The 21776-nt window shown below is 38.0% G+C and overlaps 1 protein-coding gene across 1 annotated transcript in view; it reads left to right on the forward strand.

Moving 5' to 3' along the window:
* The window catches only part of HERC2 (HECT and RLD domain containing E3 ubiquitin protein ligase 2), a 200259-nt gene that overhangs the window by 161077 nt on the left and 17406 nt on the right, over positions 1-21776 (forward strand). Inside the window, 12 exon segments of the mRNA XM_006017070.3 lie at positions 570-701; positions 1002-1160; positions 1252-1370; positions 1781-1906; positions 3252-3407; positions 3577-3692; positions 3799-3997; positions 5325-5539; positions 6531-6708; positions 7984-8145; positions 19425-19516; positions 21432-21571. Of these exon segments, the coding sequence (XP_006017132.1) occupies positions 570-701; positions 1002-1160; positions 1252-1370; positions 1781-1906; positions 3252-3407; positions 3577-3692; positions 3799-3997; positions 5325-5539; positions 6531-6708; positions 7984-8145; positions 19425-19516; positions 21432-21571 (1794 nt within the window).

Consider the following 21776-nt stretch of genomic DNA (forward strand, 5'->3'; position numbering starts at 1 on the left):
AAGCTGCACTGAACATCCTGGCATCTCCACTTCCACATTTCTGCAAGCGTTTTAGAGCTTCGTGAAATGGCAGTTGATTTGGCATAGCTTTTTCTTGCCCTGCCACTTTCTTTTCAGTAGCCGTCTTTAGGAAATCGTATTCAGTAGTATGGCACATCTTGACATGCTGTATTAAGTTTGTTGTGTTGAAATCTTTAGTGGAGTTGAGTTGCCTCCATACAAAATATTTGCAGCACATACTTTACAATCACCTGTTCTGTTGTTCTTTTCCAACACTTAAAAATCCATACTGCGCTTCTTCAAGACATTTAGATCTCACACACTGCATCAAATATATTCTTGCCTCGCTGTTAATGCATCACAGGGTTCCATGAGCCAGAAGGCATAATTATTGGTAAACATTATCGGCTACAATGACCAAAAAAAAAGCCAATAGCTGATGATGTTGTTTTTCTTTTTATTGGTGCTGATCTGATAGCAAGTGATATATTGGTGCACCCCTAGTTATGAGTGTGGCTTGAATAATTTTTAATCAGGATAGATGAATATGTGTAACTTCATTGTACCAGGTCGTGAGTGGTCGGATTGGTCTAGTGAACTGCGAATTCCAGGGGATGAATTGAAGTGGAAATTCATTAGCGATGGCTCTGTGAATGGATGGGGATGGCGGTTCACTGTTTACCCTATCATGCCAGCAGCAGGTAAAGACTTACATAAAGTTTTATGATAAAAAGTAAGACAAACTTATATGTCTGCATCTCAGTTAGCTTTATTGCTTGTTTTAGAGCCTCATCAGTGATAAATTTATCTACTTTGTATGTGTGCTTAGTAAACAGGGTAATGAGAATATATTCATTCATGCCAACACAAAAGGAAGAGAGGTTGCAATGTTGGCATGTTGGAAATATTAATTTTACAGTGAGTGCTGAAGACTTTTAGACTTCGGGTCACAATTAAATTCTCATTTTAACTGAAGAACTAAAAAACATTGTTTTTTGCAGGCCCTAAAGACCTCCTTTCTGATCGCTGCATTCTTTCTTGCCCGTCAATGGATTTGGTAACATGTTTGTTGGATTTCCGCTTGAATTTTGCTTCAAACAGGAGTATAGTTCCTCGCTTAGCAGCATCACTCGCAGCATGTGCTCAGTTGAGTGCCCTAGGTACGTGTGCATTTTAAAATGAAGCCTCTTGATAACATGCAAAAGAAAGCCTCCTGATTTGAAGCCACTTACTTTCTTTGTGCTATTTTAGCTGCTGGCCATAGAATGTGGGCCCTGCAGAGGCTACGGAAGCTGCTAACCACAGAGTTTGGCCAGTCTATTAACATCAACCGGATTCTAGGGGATAATGATGGAGAGCTGCGAACTATGGTAAGAAGGCCAAAGCTTTTCAGTGGTGTCTTGCTCTCATTTGTTAACATTCAAAAGAATGTAAGACTCTTGTACTGGACAGCTTCAATGACTGATATTATATAGTTAGCCATAGAACAGGGAAAGTACAGTGTTTTCCCTCAGCCCACTGGCAGCTGGCTTCAAGCTTGCATTGAAAGGACTTTGATTACAAAATGTTAGTTCAGATGTTGTAGCCAGTAAGTTTTTTGCTTCTAAAATTACCAATAAAAATGGCATTTCTGATATGGGTGCTAGTTTGAAATAAAGTTTCATAGCTTACTAAACAGTGGTGACATCATCCTTCTGTCGCACACAGCTTAATTGTTTCCCTTATGCATTTATTGAATAATAAATACATAATTTAACTCTGCTTTTGTTTGCCTCTTCAGAGTTTTACAGGTAGTGCTTTAGCAGCTTTGGTTAAAGGTCTTCCAGAAGCTTTGCAGCGGCAATTTGACTATGAAGACCCCATTGTGAGAGGTGGCAAGCAGTTGCTTCACAGCCCTTTCTTTAAGGTAACATGATGTAAACAGATGGTTGAGTAGCATAGTTCTTTTAGACTTGTGTGTTAGTAAGTATGCAAAGCAAATGATTTGCTAAGGTAATGTTTAGACACTCTGCCAGACGTAGAGAGTGTATTCATAGATGCTTGATATATAGAAGAAATGGCCCGAAATTAGGAAGATGAAGTTTGGTAAAGAAGAATGCAAAGTACGGATCTTAAATTCAAATGCACAAATACAAACTGGACATCATTTAGGTAAGTAGCTGTACTTCAGAAAAGGATCTAGCAATTATAGTAGTCCTCAAACTGAATCAATATGCAGCAAAACAAAAATATAATACTGTTTATATATTAACAGGAATATACACAGAAGGTAATTATTTGCTCTACTCAGCACTGATGATGCCTTAGCTGGAACTTTCTCTCCCGATTTGGGCCTTATACTTTAAAATGTAGACAAGTGGGGAAAGTCTAAATGAAGAGAAATAATAAGAGGTTTGTTTTACGTGGAAGGAAGAGCTGTAAATGAAAGTTGAAAGAACTGAGTTTGCTTAGTTTGGAAGGAGGGGCGGTCAGGGTCCAGTGTCTTGTGGTTAGAGCTGGCAGTGTGAGCAGCATCCATAGTCAGGGGGCAAGCTGAAGTCAATCTGGGGTTCATGTGGTGAGACGGGGCTTGTATAAAGCAGATGTGAGGATGCAAGCTGAAGTCAAACGGGGGGTTCTGAAATTCAGAGACTGGGTACACAAGCAGGAACGCAGAAGCAGGCACCAGGAAAGTCGCAGGCAAGAGCTACTCTTAGGCTGAAGCCAATTTGTTGTGCAGCAGGGCCCTGGGGCTGGAATTGCCCCTCAAAAGCAGTCCTAGAACCAGTCAGCAAGCTGGGGCTCAGGTGGCCCTGCTTAGGGGGTTGAGTTGCTAACCTAGTTGCCTGGCTGTAGCTCAGAGGCCTTACAAAACCAATGGACAAAATCTTTTGCTCTGTAAAGTTTATTGTAAAGATGGTGGTATTCATTTTATTCTGTAGCCATTGCGATTGTGATATGTTGGAGTAATTGGCTTAGTTGGCAGCAAGTGAGAGTTGGGTCAGATATTTTACATCTAGATGTACAGGTCTGAAGCAGGTCACCTTGGGAAGTTGTTCGTTTGTCATTGTTAAGGAACAGAAGCAAGCATTTGCCAGAAGTAACCTAAATATATACTTGATCTTTTTACAGAGCAGGGAGTTGGTTCCAGTTCTAAATTTCTATGATTCCATGTTTATTTCTGACCAAGGCTTTGTGCTTTTTAAGTATATCACACGTGCACTGTAATAAAAATCCAGTATATCATCTAAACTTATTTTTTGGCTTTTCAGGTGCTGGTAGCTCTTGCTTGTGATTTAGAATTGGACACACTTCCTTGCTGTGCAGAGACACACAAGTGGGCTTGGTTCCGAAGATATTGTATGGCCTCCAGGGTTGCTGTGGCTCTTGATAAAAGAACACCATTACCTCGTCTTTTCCTTGATGAGGTATTACAGAACTGTTCCTCAAAGAGTAGGGGAACTTGTGAAAGGGTTTATATGAAGTCATGCTTGATGAACATGGATCTGTAGAAAAAATGTGTGGATTAAATGTATATCAACTTTAGGGATAACAGGTCTTCTAAGTAATTATATCTAATGCAATATGATTTTGTAGGTGGCAAAGAAAATCCGAGAATTAATGGCAGATAACGAAAATATGGATGCCCTTCATGAGAGCCATGATGTTTTTAAGAGAGAGCAAGATGAACAACTTGTTCAGTGGATGAACAGGTTATTTTTTATCTGTTTTTGTTATTTTGATCCAGAGACATTTCAAATTTCTGAATGTGTTTTCCAATCTTTCATGGTTTCTTGATGTTTCTTTGGATCCCTGCAGGAGACCAGATGATTGGACCCTTTCTGCTGGAGGCAGTGGAACTATTTATGGTTGGGGTCATAACCATAGAGGACAGCTTGGAGGTATCGAAGGGGCAAAGGTCAAAGTTCCAACTCCATGTGAAGCCCTTGCCACACTTAGGCCAGTGCAGTTAATTGGCGGTGAACAGACTCTGTTTGCAGTAACTGCTGATGGAAAGGTAAGGGTTACAGTAAATAACTCTTGAGTGATGCCTTGATTGAATCAATTAAAATTGGCAGAAATTTCACCAAATTACTAGCAGTGGAAAGGTGAACTTGCACATAGTATAACAAAAGTCTTTGGTGTAATGAAGAAAGCTAATACGCTATACAGAAACAGTTACTACTTCCCAAGTTTGAAGGTTGTAGGTCTTCATTTTTGTAAAATCTTTTGTTTAAAATCATAGATCAAGGTTTTAACTTTGAGCTTCTGATACAACTATATTTTCCAGTGAGATGATGCCCTAACGATTGTGTTGTGCAGTCACTTAATGTTATCTTCATTAATGATCTGGAGGAGGAATAAATGATAGATCAGTGCAGTTGTTAGATGCTGGATACAGGGAGGGCAAAAAAATTAAGATAACATGAAATGCAAGGGAATATATGAATAATTCTATGGAAGGAAGAAACCCTGTGAACAATAAGACCTAGTGGTGGTGGTTGGTTATATTAGCAAACAAAGCTGTTCCCTCTTGATGCACGTAAGTGGCATAAAGTAGTAGAATAAAATCTGTTCATGTCAGTGGCAATTCCTCGTGTCTTAAATGAGGCCCTTATTTTTTTAACTATGGTGTGAAAGGTATTCGTGCTAGTTTCTGCTAAATATTTGAGTGCCACACTTTAAGAAGCATATAGATAGACATGAAACAGTAGCAATAGAAACAACAGAAAATTAAGGAAAAGTGTAAGTAATTTATCTAATTTATGTAATATAAAAAAAATGGAAAGTTAAGTTTTGAATTTGTAGGCGTAATATTCTTCTGATGTATGTTTGCATTGTAATACAAGCCAGCATCTCACTTAGATTCTGGCAATATTGACAGATTTGGGAGGGTTTGGTCATAACTATTTTCTTTCTTTAAACCTATCATGTGTGAATTTAATTTAAAATATATATCTATAGGGATCACTGAGCAAACCTGCACAGTTTTGTGCTTTAAACTATCATTTTTGAATGCTTGGTGTGAAGTAGCTTTTGTGAATACAGAATAATAGCTGCTTATCAAAACTAAAGCACTTGTAAGTCCTTTCTTCTCCCAAATGGTCAAGAATATAAATTTAATTTTTGAGCTAATATTGTCTGCTGTTGTCAAGTCCATTGGATTTTTTTTGAGAAGGGAAGATGCTGAACTATTGCAGAAAGGAAATGTGGAGATCTTAGGAGAATTTCTGTCCCTTGACACAATTGCTTTCATTGTATCATGTAGTTGTATCATCTGGATTGTTTCCTATTCAGAAAGTAAACTATACGCATGTTTTTCCCCCCCCCCACATCTATTTAAGCTTTATGCCACTGGGTATGGAGCAGGTGGTAGGCTTGGAATCGGCGGGACTGAGTCAGTTTCCACTCCAACGTTACTGGAATCAATTCAGCATGTCTTCATAAAGAAAGTTGCTGTGAACTCTGGTGGAAAGCACTGTTTGGCACTGTCTTCAGAAGGAGAAGTTTATTCTTGGGGCGAAGCAGAAGATGGTAAACTGGGTCATGGAAACAGGAGGTAACTCTTGTGAATGTTGTCTTATGAACTGTTGATGCTTATCTATTCATAGGATTTATAATGTGTCTATACATTTGTATATGCGCATTAATATTACATAATCTGTGGAAAACCTAGTTCTCCACTCTAACACAGGAATGGACTTCTGGAAATTGGAGAAAACTATGGTAGCTTATAAAAAAAATTTTAGGGAAAATATTTGTCATGCAGACTTCTGTAATTATATATTGTATTGTCAACAATATGTTCTTCTACAGATGCTCAAGTTCTCTACTGCCTAAATTGAAGGAAAAACTGTATGACAAAGGGCTTATGACCCAAATGTTCAACATGTCTGCTGCTACTTTAGTAAGGGCTCCCTGGGACTTTTAGAACCAGAGCATGTGGAGTAATTGGAGGGGTCACCTACTGTGAAGCAGCACACCATTTTCTTTTAGTGATTGTCCAGGCAGTGGCCCACCATCCCTGTCCATTTGTGTTCCCCATTCCTCAGGGAGTGGAGAATTTTGCATGAATATTTCTCAAAATATTTTTACATTTTAAATAATTTTTAACGCTAACATTTTTTACTGTGGCTTAATTTTAATTAATCCATTTTTATTTCATCTGGAGAGATTTGTGATTTTGAAATTGCATGAAAATCTAAAAGCTATTTAAATATTTAATTGACACTACACAATCTAAATGAAAATATTAGCATGATATTCCCCAGTAAGTGGCACTATCCTTATGACCCATGATGAGAAACGCAAGGGAACTTATTGATAAAGCATTTCTAAAATAGTTTTAACTTGCTGACCTGTAGGAATATGGTTACTGTGAATAACTTAAAATATGTATATATTTTAATACCCTCCAGAATCTGGACCAGAAGTAAGTATTCATCCAAAAAGGTCCTTGGGCTTACTTGTAAGGCTTCCTTGTTTTTGTGGTGTTGTATCTCAGGCTTTTATTTTAAAAGTATTTTTCTAGCTAAATATTTCTGTTGTAGCCCTTGTGATCGTCCTCGTGTAATTGAATCTCTGCGAGGTATAGAAGTAGTTGACATCGCTGCTGGTGGAGCGCACAGTGCATGCATCACTGCAGCAGGAGATCTTTATACGTGGGGAAAAGGAAGATACGGACGCCTTGGGCATGGGGATAGTGAGGATCAGCTAAAGCCCAAATTGGTGAGAAGACAATCACATGTTTGGAATGTCTGTTTTAAATATTATTCTGCAGTTGTTAGAATTGCAGCACATGGAGTATCTGTTTAGAGAAGATGCGGCTGAATGTATTATGGCTGTTTTAAGAAATATTAGTGGATTTAAGAGTGTAACAAAATTCAGTTACAAAACTGGGCGGTGGGGAAGGAATATCTGGCGAAGAAATGAGACTGCAGAGGAGGAATAAAGTGCTGTGAACACAGTGGCAGCTGGTGCCATAATAATGACTAGAATTGATCATTTATCTATATATATCTTACCTGATTTTTCAACAAAAATACCCTTGAGCTCCCATTATCAGACTAATGATGTCTGATCTCCTGAAGGAAATGAACTGTCCTGGCAACAAGTATGGGATGTTTGTCACTCCTCAGTGAATAAATTCTGCTTCTCCAGCACTAGTATCTCTGCTGTAATTCCTTCTACTGAGAATGAGTAGACACCCTCTTCCCTTGACTAACTCTTCTGTTCTCCCTCTTGGTAGAAGAATATCAATGGCTTCAATGATGCAAAATTAATGTCTTGTTACCAGCTTACTGTTTTATTAAAGCATTTTATAAAATAAATTGTTATTGCTATTTGATATTGGTATGTTCTCTTTCTGATCCTTTGAGAAGTTTATTTTAAACCTCTGGAGGAGATGATCTTTCACTTGGAATAAAAAAGACCTGTGAAGGTTAAGTACTCTGGTTAGTTATTACTTAGACTTCTCGAGTCTCATGGTAACTAGTCTAGAACAGTTTTAGTGTAGACTGGTATTCTCCTATAAAATTTACATTGCCCTTGAACTGGTAATCTGTTTGACTGCCCGTGTTCCACTAGTAGAATAGGGATCTGTTATTTCAGAAGATAACGTTACTTAATTTCAGATTCTTATTTGGCTGATGGGTAAGCATTTTTACTCAGTTTATACAATACAAAATGTAAACCAAAATTTGAATTTACCCAGTGTATTCCTTGGTTACCTAAAGTATTTGAAGAGAGCTGTTTCTTCTTATTTTTAGATGATTGTAGGTAGAATTTATTGGAGCAAAATAAAAGGAGGAACTTAATTTAGTTCTCAATTTGGATTCAAAATGGCTAGCTCCTTCCTGACTCTGTTATTTTACTGGCTTGTTTCTAAGGTGTTGCAAGTGCTCAGCTTTCCATAAAAAGCCTCTTGCAGTTGAATATTTGACTTAATGTTTTCAGCTGAGTATCTTGGACTACCTTTATACAAACATGATGACCATCTTGCAGGTGGAAGCGCTCCAGGGCTATCGTGTGATTGACATAGCTTGCGGCAGCGGAGATGCACAGACATTGTGCCTGACTGATGATGACACTGTTTGGTCATGGGGTGATGGTGATTATGGGAAACTTGGGAGAGGAGGCAGTGATGGCTGTAAAGTACCAATGAAGGTATTTATATTTTAGTCTTTCCATTCAAAATTTGAATGTGTTTAGAGAAGAGTAATGGAAAGTAGGTTACAAATCCTATACAAAACCTCTACTTTTTTTGGGAGATAAAGATTTGTTAGTTACATTATTGAGTTCTGCAACCTGGCAAAACACACAAGTGTGTCTCCTGACAAATTGCAGGGGTGTACGTAGTTTTAAACAGTAGTGTTGGTTTCAGTATTCCTCACTTTAACTTGGAGAACCTTGCATCAAATATGCACATGCCCATATATAAATAAGAAGTGGTGTGAAGGTGGTAACTACATTTGCATGTGATTTGGAGTTTTTACAACACATTAAGGAATGGAGGTCAATTAAAATATCTAATTGTGTGAATAATATGTCTTATGATGTTGGGTAGCTTACCATTACTATTTCGTATTGCCATTTGTACGTTAAACATCCTTTATCCTATATATGGTAAGGAGAAGATAGGTGTTCTCTGATTAAATAGAAGGCAGAATATAGCAGATAAAATCTTTAGCAGTTTCCTTAATTTAGTTTTATAAAGTTTAAGGTTTAACTCTTCAATTAAAAAAAAAAAATAGAATAGCTGGAAGGAGTGAAGCCTTGCAAAATATAATTTGTGAATTGCATCTATACAAATGTATGTATGTAGTAATATAAATGTTAGGTACACAACAGTAATGCTGGGTAGTCAGTCTGATTGCATTTAATCTTTTCTTAGATTGATTCCCTCACAGGCCTTGGAGTAGTTAAAGTGGAATGTGGATCCCAGTTCTCTGTGGCTCTAGTGAACTCTGTGGTAAATCATGAGCTTTTTTGCTTTGGACTAATATCACGCATAGTTTGTGCTATATAGGCATAGGTACGAAAGTGCAACTTAAAAGGGTGTTAATGGACTACCTGGGATAACAAGGATTAACGACCACAAATTGATTGAGAGCAGGTTCAGGCTTGATATCAGGAGGCATTACTTTACAGTTAGGGCTGCCAGGCTCTGGAACGGGCTCCCGAGGGAGGTGTTGCTCTCTCCTACCTTGGGGGTCTTCAAGAGGAGGTTGGATAGCTATCTGGCTGGGGTATTATGATCCCAGCACTCGTTCCTGCCCAGGGCAGGGGGTTGGACTTGATGGTCTGTTCAGGTCCCTTCCGACCCTAGAAACCATGGAGTACCTGTGCTAAAACTTGCAATAGTTTAAAAAAAAAATGGTGAACTGCATTGATTCTGGCTGAATTAAGTATATGGGTACCTGTAATAAGTTCCTTATATGCAAGTTACTACAGGCAGTTTATTTGAAGGTTTGTGTTTTCAAATTTGCCCCTCACTTCCATGTGCTCAGGGAGAGCAGAGTCTGACAGTAAGATGGGGAAGGGGCTTTGCAGAGAAGAATTTGCAGGGGGAGAGGGCAAGGGAGCTACCTGACCCCCCATTTATTTTCCCTTCTGTAGCAGTGGGTGGGAGACAAATTCAAGGCAAACCTCCAATCATAAGTTTTTGTACCTGGAAAATTATGCCAAATGTATAAATTTTCCATATATAGAATCTGCCTATTGATGGGTCATCTTATATTCAGGGTTTTCTTATATTCAAGTCAGTATGGTAGATTTGATTTTAGTTATTTTTAGTTATGTTTATATGCTTCATATCCAGCTTATTTTTCTTTGGAGACATGTTTCTAATGCTTACAGCAGTTAGCACTTACAGCCATGTGCAGTTATAAGTAGGGGTGCACCAATTAAGATTTTCTTGGCTGATACCAATAGCCCATGATTAACCAACCGTATCTGCCGATGCCGACCTCGTAACCGATATTTAGTAATAGTGCAAGACATTTTAAACTTCTGGCATAAATAAACCATTTGTTTATTTTCTATTTCACTTGCACTCACACACACTTTTTGTTTCTGCTTCTACAAACATTTTGTAGCAAAATAAAAACAAACGCACATTAACTTTATAACTTACTGCAAACTATCATTTTAAAAGTATAAACTTTACATAAGGATTTTGACAGCAAAGTCATTATAAAACTCAATATTCAATTTGTTACAAAAATCACCCCAATAAAGTTGGAAAAAACAGCATAAAGCCAACATTGTTACGATTAAAATAAATGAGTGGGAAATACTGATCAAGATGTAGAAATTACGAAACAAAAAATGTTGAGATATAGTTTTTAGTACTAGAAGCTGCTGTTGTTGTTGTTGTAGTAGTAGTAGTAAAAAACTATTTACAGTGTTGGTAGAGAAAAGAAAAGAAAAAAAAAAAAGACTTACAGCTTCCTCACTGCTTACTCACAGCTTTAGTGTAGCAAGTGGGTGAGTGGAAGGTTTTTCTTGACAAAAAGCTACGTTTCTGCTTTTTGGCACATCAGCTGGTTCCTCTTCTCATCCACAACATGTGAAGCTGCACTGAACATCCTGGCATCTCCACTTCCACATTTCTGCAAGCGTTTTAGAGCTTCGTGAAATGGCAGTTGATTTGGCATAGCTTTTTCTTGCCCTGCCACTTTCTTTTCAGTAGCCGTCTTTAGGAAATCGTATTCAGTAGTATGGCACATCTTGACATGCTGTATTAAGTTTGTTGTGTTGAAATCTTTAGTGGAGTTGAGTTGCCTCCATACAAAATATTTGCAGCACATACTTTACAATCACCTGTTCTGTTGTTCTTTTCCAACACTTAAAAATCCATACTGCGCTTCTTCAAGACATTTAGATCTCACACACTGCATCAAATATATTCTTGCCTCGCTGTTAATGCATCACAGGGTTCCATGAGCCAGAAGGCATAATTATTGGTAAACATTATCGGCTACAATGACCAAAAAAAAAGCCAATAGCTGATGATGTTGTTTTTCTTTTTATTGGTGCTGATCTGATAGCAAGTGATATATTGGTGCACCCCTAGTTATGAGTGTGGCTTGAATAATTTTTAATCAGGATAGATGAATATGTGTAACTTCATTGTACCAGGTCGTGAGTGGTCGGATTGGTCTAGTGAACTGCGAATTCCAGGGGATGAATTGAAGTGGAAATTCATTAGCGATGGCTCTGTGAATGGATGGGGATGGCGGTTCACTGTTTACCCTATCATGCCAGCAGCAGGTAAAGACTTACATAAAGTTTTATGATAAAAAGTAAGACAAACTTATATGTCTGCATCTCAGTTAGCTTTATTGCTTGTTTTAGAGCCTCATCAGTGATAAATTTATCTACTTTGTATGTGTGCTTAGTAAACAGGGTAATGAGAATATATTCATTCATGCCAACACAAAAGGAAGAGAGGTTGCAATGTTGGCATGTTGGAAATATTAATTTTACAGTGAGTGCTGAAGACTTTTAGACTTCGGGTCACAATTAAATTCTCATTTTAACTGAAGAACTAAAAAACATTGTTTTTTGCAGGCCCTAAAGACCTCCTTTCTGATCGCTGCATTCTTTCTTGCCCGTCAATGGATTTGGTAACATGTTTGTTGGATTTCCGCTTGAATTTTGCTTCAAACAGGAGTATAGTTCCTCGCTTAGCAGCATCACTCGCAGCATGTGCTCAGTTGAGTGCCCTAGGTACGTGTGCATTTTAAAATGAAGCCTCTTGATAACATGCAAAAGAAAGCCTCCTGATTTGAAGCCACTTACTTTCTTTGTGCTATTTTAGCTGCTGGCCATAGAATGTGGGCCCTGCAGAGGCTACGGAAGCTGCTAACCACAGAGTTTGGCCAGTCTATTAACATCAACCGGATTCTAGGGGATAATGATGGAGAGCTGCGAACTATGGTAAGAAGGCCAAAGCTTTTCAGTGGTGTCTTGCTCTCATTTGTTAACATTCAAAAGAATGTAAGACTCTTGTACTGGACAGCTTCAATGACTGATATTATATAGTTAGCCATAGAACAGGGAAAGTACAGTGTTTTCCCTCAGCCCACTGGCAGCTGGCTTCAAGCTTGCATTGAAAGGACTTTGATTACAAAATGTTAGTTCAGATGTTGTAGCCAGTAAGTTTTTTGCTTCTAAAATTACCAATAAAAATGGCATTTCTGATATGGGTGCTAGTTTGAAATAAAGTTTCATAGCTTACTAAACAGTGGTGACATCATCCTTCTGTCGCACACAGCTTAATTGTTTCCCTTATGCATTTATTGAATAATAAATACATAATTTAACTCTGCTTTTGTTTGCCTCTTCAGAGTTTTACAGGTAGTGCTTTAGCAGCTTTGGTTAAAGGTCTTCCAGAAGCTTTGCAGCGGCAATTTGACTATGAAGACCCCATTGTGAGAGGTGGCAAGCAGTTGCTTCACAGCCCTTTCTTTAAGGTAACATGATGTAAACAGATGGTTGAGTAGCATAGTTCTTTTAGACTTGTGTGTTAGTAAGTATGCAAAGCAAATGATTTGCTAAGGTAATGTTTAGACACTCTGCCAGACGTAGAGAGTGTATTCATAGATGCTTGATATATAGAAGAAATGGCCCGAAATTAGGAAGATGAAGTTTGGTAAAGAAGAATGCAAAGTACGGATCTTAAATTCAAATGCACAAATACAAACTGGACATCATTTAGGTAAGTAGCTGTACTTCAGAAAAGGATCTAGCAATTATAGTAGTCCTCAAACTGAATCAATATGCAGCAAAACAAAAATATAATACTGTTTATATATTAACAGGAATATACACAGAAGGTAATTATTTGCTCTACTCAGCACTGATGATGCCTTAGCTGGAACTTTCTCTCCCGATTTGGGCCTTATACTTTAAAATGTAGACAAGTGGGGAAAGTCTAAATGAAGAGAAATAATAAGAGGTTTGTTTTACGTGGAAGGAAGAGCTGTAAATGAAAGTTGAAAGAACTGAGTTTGCTTAGTTTGGAAGGAGGGGCGGTCAGGGTCCAGTGTCTTGTGGTTAGAGCTGGCAGTGTGAGCAGCATCCATAGTCAGGGGGCAAGCTGAAGTCAATCTGGGGTTCATGTGGTGAGACGGGGCTTGTATAAAGCAGATGTGAGGATGCAAGCTGAAGTCAAACGGGGGGTTCTGAAATTCAGAGACTGGGTACACAAGCAGGAACGCAGAAGCAGGCACCAGGAAAGTCGCAGGCAAGAGCTACTCTTAGGCTGAAGCCAATTTGTTGTGCAGCAGGGCCCTGGGGCTGGAATTGCCCCTCAAAAGCAGTCCTAGAACCAGTCAGCAAGCTGGGGCTCAGGTGGCCCTGCTTAGGGGGTTGAGTTGCTAACCTAGTTGCCTGGCTGTAGCTCAGAGGCCTTACAAAACCAATGGACAAAATCTTTTGCTCTGTAAAGTTTATTGTAAAGATGGTGGTATTCATTTTATTCTGTAGCCATTGCGATTGTGATATGTTGGAGTAATTGGCTTAGTTGGCAGCAAGTGAGAGTTGGGTCAGATATTTTACATCTAGATGTACAGGTCTGAAGCAGGTCACCTTGGGAAGTTGTTCGTTTGTCATTGTTAAGGAACAGAAGCAAGCATTTGCCAGAAGTAACCTAAATATATACTTGATCTTTTTACAGAGCAGGGAGTTGGTTCCAGTTCTAAATTTCTATGATTCCATGTTTATTTCTGACCAAGGCTTTGTGCTTTTTAAGTATATCACACGTGCACTGTAATAAAAATCCAGTATATCATCTAAACTTATTTTTTGGCTTTTCAGGTGCTGGTAGCTCTTGCTTGTGATTTAGAATTGGACACACTTCCTTGCTGTGCAGAGACACACAAGTGGGCTTGGTTCCGAAGATATTGTATGGCCTCCAGGGTTGCTGTGGCTCTTGATAAAAGAACACCATTACCTCGTCTTTTCCTTGATGAGGTATTACAGAACTGTTCCTCAAAGAGTAGGGGAACTTGTGAAAGGGTTTATATGAAGTCATGCTTGATGAACATGGATCTGTAGAAAAAATGTGTGGATTAAATGTATATCAACTTTAGGGATAACAGGTCTTCTAAGTAATTATATCTAATGCAATATGATTTTGTAGGTGGCAAAGAAAATCCGAGAATTAATGGCAGATAACGAAAATATGGATGCCCTTCATGAGAGCCATGATGTTTTTAAGAGAGAGCAAGATGAACAACTTGTTCAGTGGATGAACAGGTTATTTTTTATCTGTTTTTGTTATTTTGATCCAGAGACATTTCAAATTTCTGAATGTGTTTTCCAATCTTTCATGGTTTCTTGATGTTTCTTTGGATCCCTGCAGGAGACCAGATGATTGGACCCTTTCTGCTGGAGGCAGTGGAACTATTTATGGTTGGGGTCATAACCATAGAGGACAGCTTGGAGGTATCGAAGGGGCAAAGGTCAAAGTTCCAACTCCATGTGAAGCCCTTGCCACACTTAGGCCAGTGCAGTTAATTGGCGGTGAACAGACTCTGTTTGCAGTAACTGCTGATGGAAAGGTAAGGGTTACAGTAAATAACTCTTGAGTGATGCCTTGATTGAATCAATTAAAATTGGCAGAAATTTCACCAAATTACTAGCAGTGGAAAGGTGAACTTGCACATAGTATAACAAAAGTCTTTGGTGTAATGAAGAAAGCTAATACGCTATACAGAAACAGTTACTACTTCCCAAGTTTGAAGGTTGTAGGTCTTCATTTTTGTAAAATCTTTTGTTTAAAATCATAGATCAAGGTTTTAACTTTGAGCTTCTGATACAACTATATTTTCCAGTGAGATGATGCCCTAACGATTGTGTTGTGCAGTCACTTAATGTTATCTTCATTAATGATCTGGAGGAGGAATAAATGATAGATCAGTGCAGTTGTTAGATGCTGGATACAGGGAGGGCAAAAAAATTAAGATAACATGAAATGCAAGGGAATATATGAATAATTCTATGGAAGGAAGAAACCCTGTGAACAATAAGACCTAGTGGTGGTGGTTGGTTATATTAGCAAACAAAGCTGTTCCCTCTTGATGCACGTAAGTGGCATAAAGTAGTAGAATAAAATCTGTTCATGTCAGTGGCAATTCCTCGTGTCTTAAATGAGGCCCTTATTTTTTTAACTATGGTGTGAAAGGTATTCGTGCTAGTTTCTGCTAAATATTTGAGTGCCACACTTTAAGAAGCATATAGATAGACATGAAACAGTAGCAATAGAAACAACAGAAAATTAAGGAAAAGTGTAAGTAATTTATCTAATTTATGTAATATAAAAAAAATGGAAAGTTAAGTTTTGAATTTGTAGGCGTAATATTCTTCTGATGTATGTTTGCATTGTAATACAAGCCAGCATCTCACTTAGATTCTGGCAATATTGACAGATTTGGGAGGGTTTGGTCATAACTATTTTCTTTCTTTAAACCTATCATGTGTGAATTTAATTTAAAATATATATCTATAGGGATCACTGAGCAAACCTGCACAGTTTTGTGCTTTAAACTATCATTTTTGAATGCTTGGTGTGAAGTAGCTTTTGTGAATACAGAATAATAGCTGCTTATCAAAACTAAAGCACTTGTAAGTCCTTTCTTCTCCCAAATGGTCAAGAATATAAATTTAATTTTTGAGCTAATATTGTCTGCTGTTGTCAAGTCCATTGGATTTTTTTTGAGAAGGGAAGATGCTGAACTATTGCAGAAAGGAAATGTGGAGATCTTAGGAGAATTTCTGTCCCTTGACACAATTGCTTTCATTGTATCATGTAGTTGTATCATCTGGATTGTTTCCTATTCAGAAAGTAAACTATACGCATGTTTTTCCCCCCCCCCACATCTATTTAAGCTTTATGCCACTGGGTATGGAGCAGGTGGTAGGCTTGGAATCGGCGGGACTGAGTCAGTTTCCACTCCAACGTTACTGGAATCAATTCAGCATGTCTTCATAAAGAAAGTTGCTGTGAACTCTGGTGGAAAGCACTGTTTGGCACTGTCTTCAGAAGGAGAAGTTTATTCTTGGGGCGAAGCAGAAGATGGTAAACTGGGTCATGGAAACAGGAGGTAACTCTTGTGAATGTTGTCTTATGAACTGTTGATGCTTATCTATTCATAGGATTTATAATGTGTCTATACATTTGTATATGCGCATTAATATTACATAATCTGTGGAAAACCTAGTTCTCCACTCTAACACAGGAATGGACTTCTGGAAATTGGAGAAAACTATGGTAGCTTATAAAAAAAATTTTAGGGAAAATATTTGTCATGCAGACTTCTGTAATTATATATTGTATTGTCAACAATATGTTCTTCTACAGATGCTCAAGTTCTCTACTGCCTAAATTGAAGGAAAAACTGTATGACAAAGGGCTTATGACCCAAATGTTCAACATGTCTGCTGCTACTTTAGTAAGGGCTCCCTGGGACTTTTAGAACCAGAGCATGTGGAGTAATTGGAGGGGTCACCTACTGTGAAGCAGCACACCATTTTCTTTTAGTGATTGTCCAGGCAGTGGCCCACCATCCCTGTCCATTTGTGTTCCCCATTCCTCAGGGAGTGGAGAATTTTGCATGAATATTTCTCAAAATATTTTTACATTTTAAATAATTTTTAACGCTAACATTTTTTACTGTGGCTTAATTTTAATTAATCCATTTTTATTTCATCTGGAGAGATTTGTGATTTTGAAATTGCATGAAAATCTAAAAGCTATTTAAATATTTAATTGACACTACACAATCTAAATGAAAATATTAGCATGATATTCCCCAGTAAGTGGCACTATCCTTATGACCCATGATGAGAAACGCAAGGGAACTTATTGATAAAGCATTTCTAAAATAGTTTTAACTTGCTGACCTGTAGGAATATGGTTACTGTGAATAACTTAAAATATGTATATATTTTAATACCCTCCAGAATCTGGACCAGAAGTAAGTATTCATCCAAAAAGGTCCTTGGGCTTACTTGTAAGGCTTCCTTGTTTTTGTGGTGTTGTATCTCAGGCTTTTATTTTAAAAGTATTTTTCTAGCTAAATATTTCTGTTGTAGCCCTTGTGATCGTCCTCGTGTAATTGAATCTCTGCGAGGTATAGAAGTAGTTGACATCGCTGCTGGTGGAGCGCACAGTGCATGCATCACTGCAGCAGGAGATCTTTATACGTGGGGAAAAGGAAGATACGGACGCCTTGGGCATGGGGATAGTGAGGATCAGCTAAAGCCCAAATTGGTGAGAAGACAATCACATGTTTGGAATGTCTGTTTTAAATATTATTCTGCAGTTGTTAGAATTGCAGCACATGGAGTATCTGTTTAGAGAAGATGCGGCTGAATGTATTATGGCTGTTTTAAGAAATATTAGTGGATTTAAGAGTGTAACAAAATTCAGTTACAAAACTGGGCGGTGGGGAAGGAATATCTGGCGAAGAAATGAGACTGCAGAGGAGGAATAAAGTGCTGTGAACACAGTGGCAGCTGGTGCCATAATAATGACTAGAATTGATCATTTATCTATATATATCTTACCTGATTTTTCAACAAAAATACCCTTGAGCTCCCATTATCAGACTAATGATGTCTGATCTCCTGAAGGAAATGAACTGTCCTGGCAACAAGTATGGGATGTTTGTCACTCCTCAGTGAATAAATTCTGCTTCTCCAGCACTAGTATCTCTGCTGTAATTCCTTCTACTGAGAATGAGTAGACACCCTCTTCCCTTGACTAACTCTTCTGTTCTCCCTCTTGGTAGAAGAATATCAATGGCTTCAATGATGCAAAATTAATGTCTTGTTACCAGCTTACTGTTTTATTAAAGCATTTTATAAAATAAATTGTTATTGCTATTTGATATTGGTATGTTCTCTTTCTGATCCTTTGAGAAGTTTATTTTAAACCTCTGGAGGAGATGATCTTTCACTTGGAATAAAAAAGACCTGTGAAGGTTAAGTACTCTGGTTAGTTATTACTTAGACTTCTCGAGTCTCATGGTAACTAGTCTAGAACAGTTTTAGTGTAGACTGGTATTCTCCTATAAAATTTACATTGCCCTTGAACTGGTAATCTGTTTGACTGCCCGTGTTCCACTAGTAGAATAGGGATCTGTTATTTCAGAAGATAACGTTACTTAATTTCAGATTCTTATTTGGCTGATGGGTAAGCATTTTTACTCAGTTTATACAATACAAAATGTAAACCAAAATTTGAATTTACCCAGTGTATTCCTTGGTTACCTAAAGTATTTGAAGAGAGCTGTTTCTTCTTATTTTTAGATGATTGTAGGTAGAATTTATTGGAGCAAAATAAAAGGAGGAACTTAATTTAGTTCTCAATTTGGATTCAAAATGGCTAGCTCCTTCCTGACTCTGTTATTTTACTGGCTTGTTTCTAAGGTGTTGCAAGTGCTCAGCTTTCCATAAAAAGCCTCTTGCAGTTGAATATTTGACTTAATGTTTTCAGCTGAGTATCTTGGACTACCTTTATACAAACATGATGACCATCTTGCAGGTGGAAGCGCTCCAGGGCTATCGTGTGATTGACATAGCTTGCGGCAGCGGAGATGCACAGACATTGTGCCTGACTGATGATGACACTGTTTGGTCATGGGGTGATGGTGATTATGGGAAACTTGGGAGAGGAGGCAGTGATGGCTGTAAAGTACCAATGAAGGTATTTATATTTTAGTCTTTCCATTCAAAATTTGAATGTGTTTAGAGAAGAGTAATGGAAAGTAGGTTACAAATCCTATACAAAACCTCTACTTTTTTTGGGAGATAAAGATTTGTTAGTTACATTATTGAGTTCTGCAACCTGGCAAAACACACAAGTGTGTCTCCTGACAAATTGCAGGGGTGTACGTAGTTTTAAACAGTAGTGTTGGTTTCAGTATTCCTCACTTTAACTTGGAGAACCTTGCATCAAATATGCACATGCCCATATATAAATAAGAAGTGGTGTGAAGGTGGTAACTACATTTGCATGTGATTTGGAGTTTTTACAACACATTAAGGAATGGAGGTCAATTAAAATATCTAATTGTGTGAATAATATGTCTTATGATGTTGGGTAGCTTACCATTACTATTTCGTATTGCCATTTGTACGTTAAACATCCTTTATCCTATATATGGTAAGGAGAAGATAGGTGTTCTCTGATTAAATAGAAGGCAGAATATAGCAGATAAAATCTTTAGCAGTTTCCTTAATTTAGTTTTATAAAGTTTAAGGTTTAACTCTTCAATTAAAAAAAAAAAATAGAATAGCTGGAAGGAGTGAAGCCTTGCAAAATATAATTTGTGAATTGCATCTATACAAATGTATGTATGTAGTAATATAAATGTTAGGTACACAACAGTAATGCTGGGTAGTCAGTCTGATTGCATTTAATCTTTTCTTAGATTGATTCCCTCACAGGCCTTGGAGTAGTTAAAGTGGAATGTGGATCCCAGTTCTCTGTGGCTCTTACAAAGTCAGGAGCAGTGTATACCTGGTAAGCACTTTCTATTCGCCTATAAATAGCCACTCTCAGGATAATTGAGAAAATGTGTATGGTAGTTGTAACTATTAATATCTTTACTATCTTGCTTTTTCATTTGGCTAGTCCTTTCAGGTTGCTTCCCTGTCAATACTTCATCCTTGCTCATTTTGTTGCTGCTTTTTCTGCTTTTTAAAAATAGTTAAATGTAATTCTTAAGTGTTCCTGCAGTTTTCTGGATATTGCATATTTTCCTTCTTGAGGAATAGCTTCTTGATGATCCTTTTGCATTTCTGTTTGAATGAAAAGCACAAATGCTATACCTTAAAGAACTTAAGTACAACCCAAACATTCCAGGCAGAATCCCCTGGAAAATCTTCAGTGCTACAATTCCTAGTAGAGTAGAAAAAACAAACAAAACATGAACATCAGTGTCTTGTAGCCAGAGAGAGGATGAGAAAATTGAAAGTACAGCATTAGATATTTTAGTCTCTAAATCTCATTCAGAGGATTTTTCATATTATTCATTTTGTCTCTTTAGTGTACCGACTTTAGTTTAAAATCTTTACATAATGTTACATAAGGTCTGCTAAGTTACCAGGGTAGGAAACCAGCATCCTGTGCCAATGAAAATATTTTATTCACATTTTAACTTGTTCCTTGATCTGATGAATACTAGCAGGTGCACATGACTCAAATGCTGGTCATGGCCACTTACAAGTTAACATTTTCCAGTAGAGGGCCTTCTAGGAACATGCACAAACTGGTCAACATGCTGGGCTACTAATATTACTGTAGCAGGCCGAATGTTGTATACTCCTGGGCGGTGAGATATTAGTTTTGTGTTTTCATTTGTCCAGGACTGAATACCTCTAATTTTAGGTCTTAGACAAGTGTAAGTTTAGAAAAGAAATGCACTTGGGAATGTTAGGTTTGTTTGGGAAAAGTTGCATGATATACAGAGTTTGTCATTTGGATAGCATTGCAATGTATTTAATGCATATCTGTATTGGGCATTTATGTATAGTTTATATACCAAAAAACTCTTAATGATTGTCTCAGCAAAATTCAGATTAATACAGTAGGAGTTAAAAATGCTTTCTCTTCTGTCTCATATTTGACATTTGGAGCAAGAGCTCTGTTGGTTCTACTCAATATCTAAACATTTTGTGTGGAACGAAATTATTTGATTATGAATATATATTTGGCCTATATTTGTTATTTTTTGTATTAACTTTTTCCCAGTCTACTTAGCAAGGGCAGCTTTTGAAGTTTTTCTTGCCTTAGAGACAAAGTATAGTTAAACAAACACTTGACTAAGCTCAAGGATGATCCAGCACTGAGCAGGGGGTTGGACTAGACTACCTCCCGAGGTCCCTTCAAGCTAGGATGGCCATTGGTCCTGTTTCATACCAGTGTTCTGTTTTTTAAACCCTTTGTACCCTGTCTGTTCTTGAACCAGGAACGGACAGCAACAAGTCCTGGTTTTCAGTTTATTCATTGATATATCATTTGTCCTCATGTTTCTGTTGGAAGTGCTTAGCGGTAAGGTGGTGCACAGCCAGGAGGAGAGGAGTTCTGAGCCAGCCAGGGAGGGAGGGAGGGTGGGATGAAGGGAGGTTGTTGCCCAGCCCCTTGCTGCTGATTGGCCAAGGGGCCTTGTGGCCCCACCTCTCACTGCTGATTGACCAAGGCAGCACTGGCCACACCTCTCACCGCTGATTGGGGGGGGGCACCCCTCACCAAGGAGCTGTTTAGTATTCTGTGGATGTGTCAGTGGCCACCCTACTTCTAGCCCTACTATTTTGTGATTCTGTAGTAATTGTTACTAAGTTACAGAGTTTGTAAAAGTCCTTATATAAGTTTGTGATGTAAGGGGGGAGGAAACGTTCTAAGTATGTGCAGATTATGAGATATCGTCTCTATGCAGGGGCAAAGGAGATTATCACAGACTGGGCCATGGATCTGATGACCATGTTAGAAGACCTCGACAAGTACAGGGGCTTCAAGGAAAGAAAGTCATTGCAATTGCTACTGGCTCTTTGCACTGCGTCTGTTGCACTGAAGATGGTATATAGAACAAAAAATTGTGTAGTTCTTTATTTTTTAAAAAAGGAGCACTTTATTTTAAAGATAAGTCTAAATCAAGGGTGGGCAGTTATTTTGGGTGGAAGGCTGCTTACTGAGTTTTGGCACGCCATCGAGGGCCACATGACGAAGCCAGGGGCAGCTAAATATTAATTTTCTAAATTTTTTAGTGGCCCCGCGGGCCAGG

Source organism: Alligator sinensis, unplaced genomic scaffold (assembly GCF_000455745.1).
Source record: "Alligator sinensis unplaced genomic scaffold, ASM45574v1 scaffold144_2, whole genome shotgun sequence".
In the NCBI taxonomy this organism is placed as follows: Eukaryota; Metazoa; Chordata; order Crocodylia; family Alligatoridae; genus Alligator; species Alligator sinensis.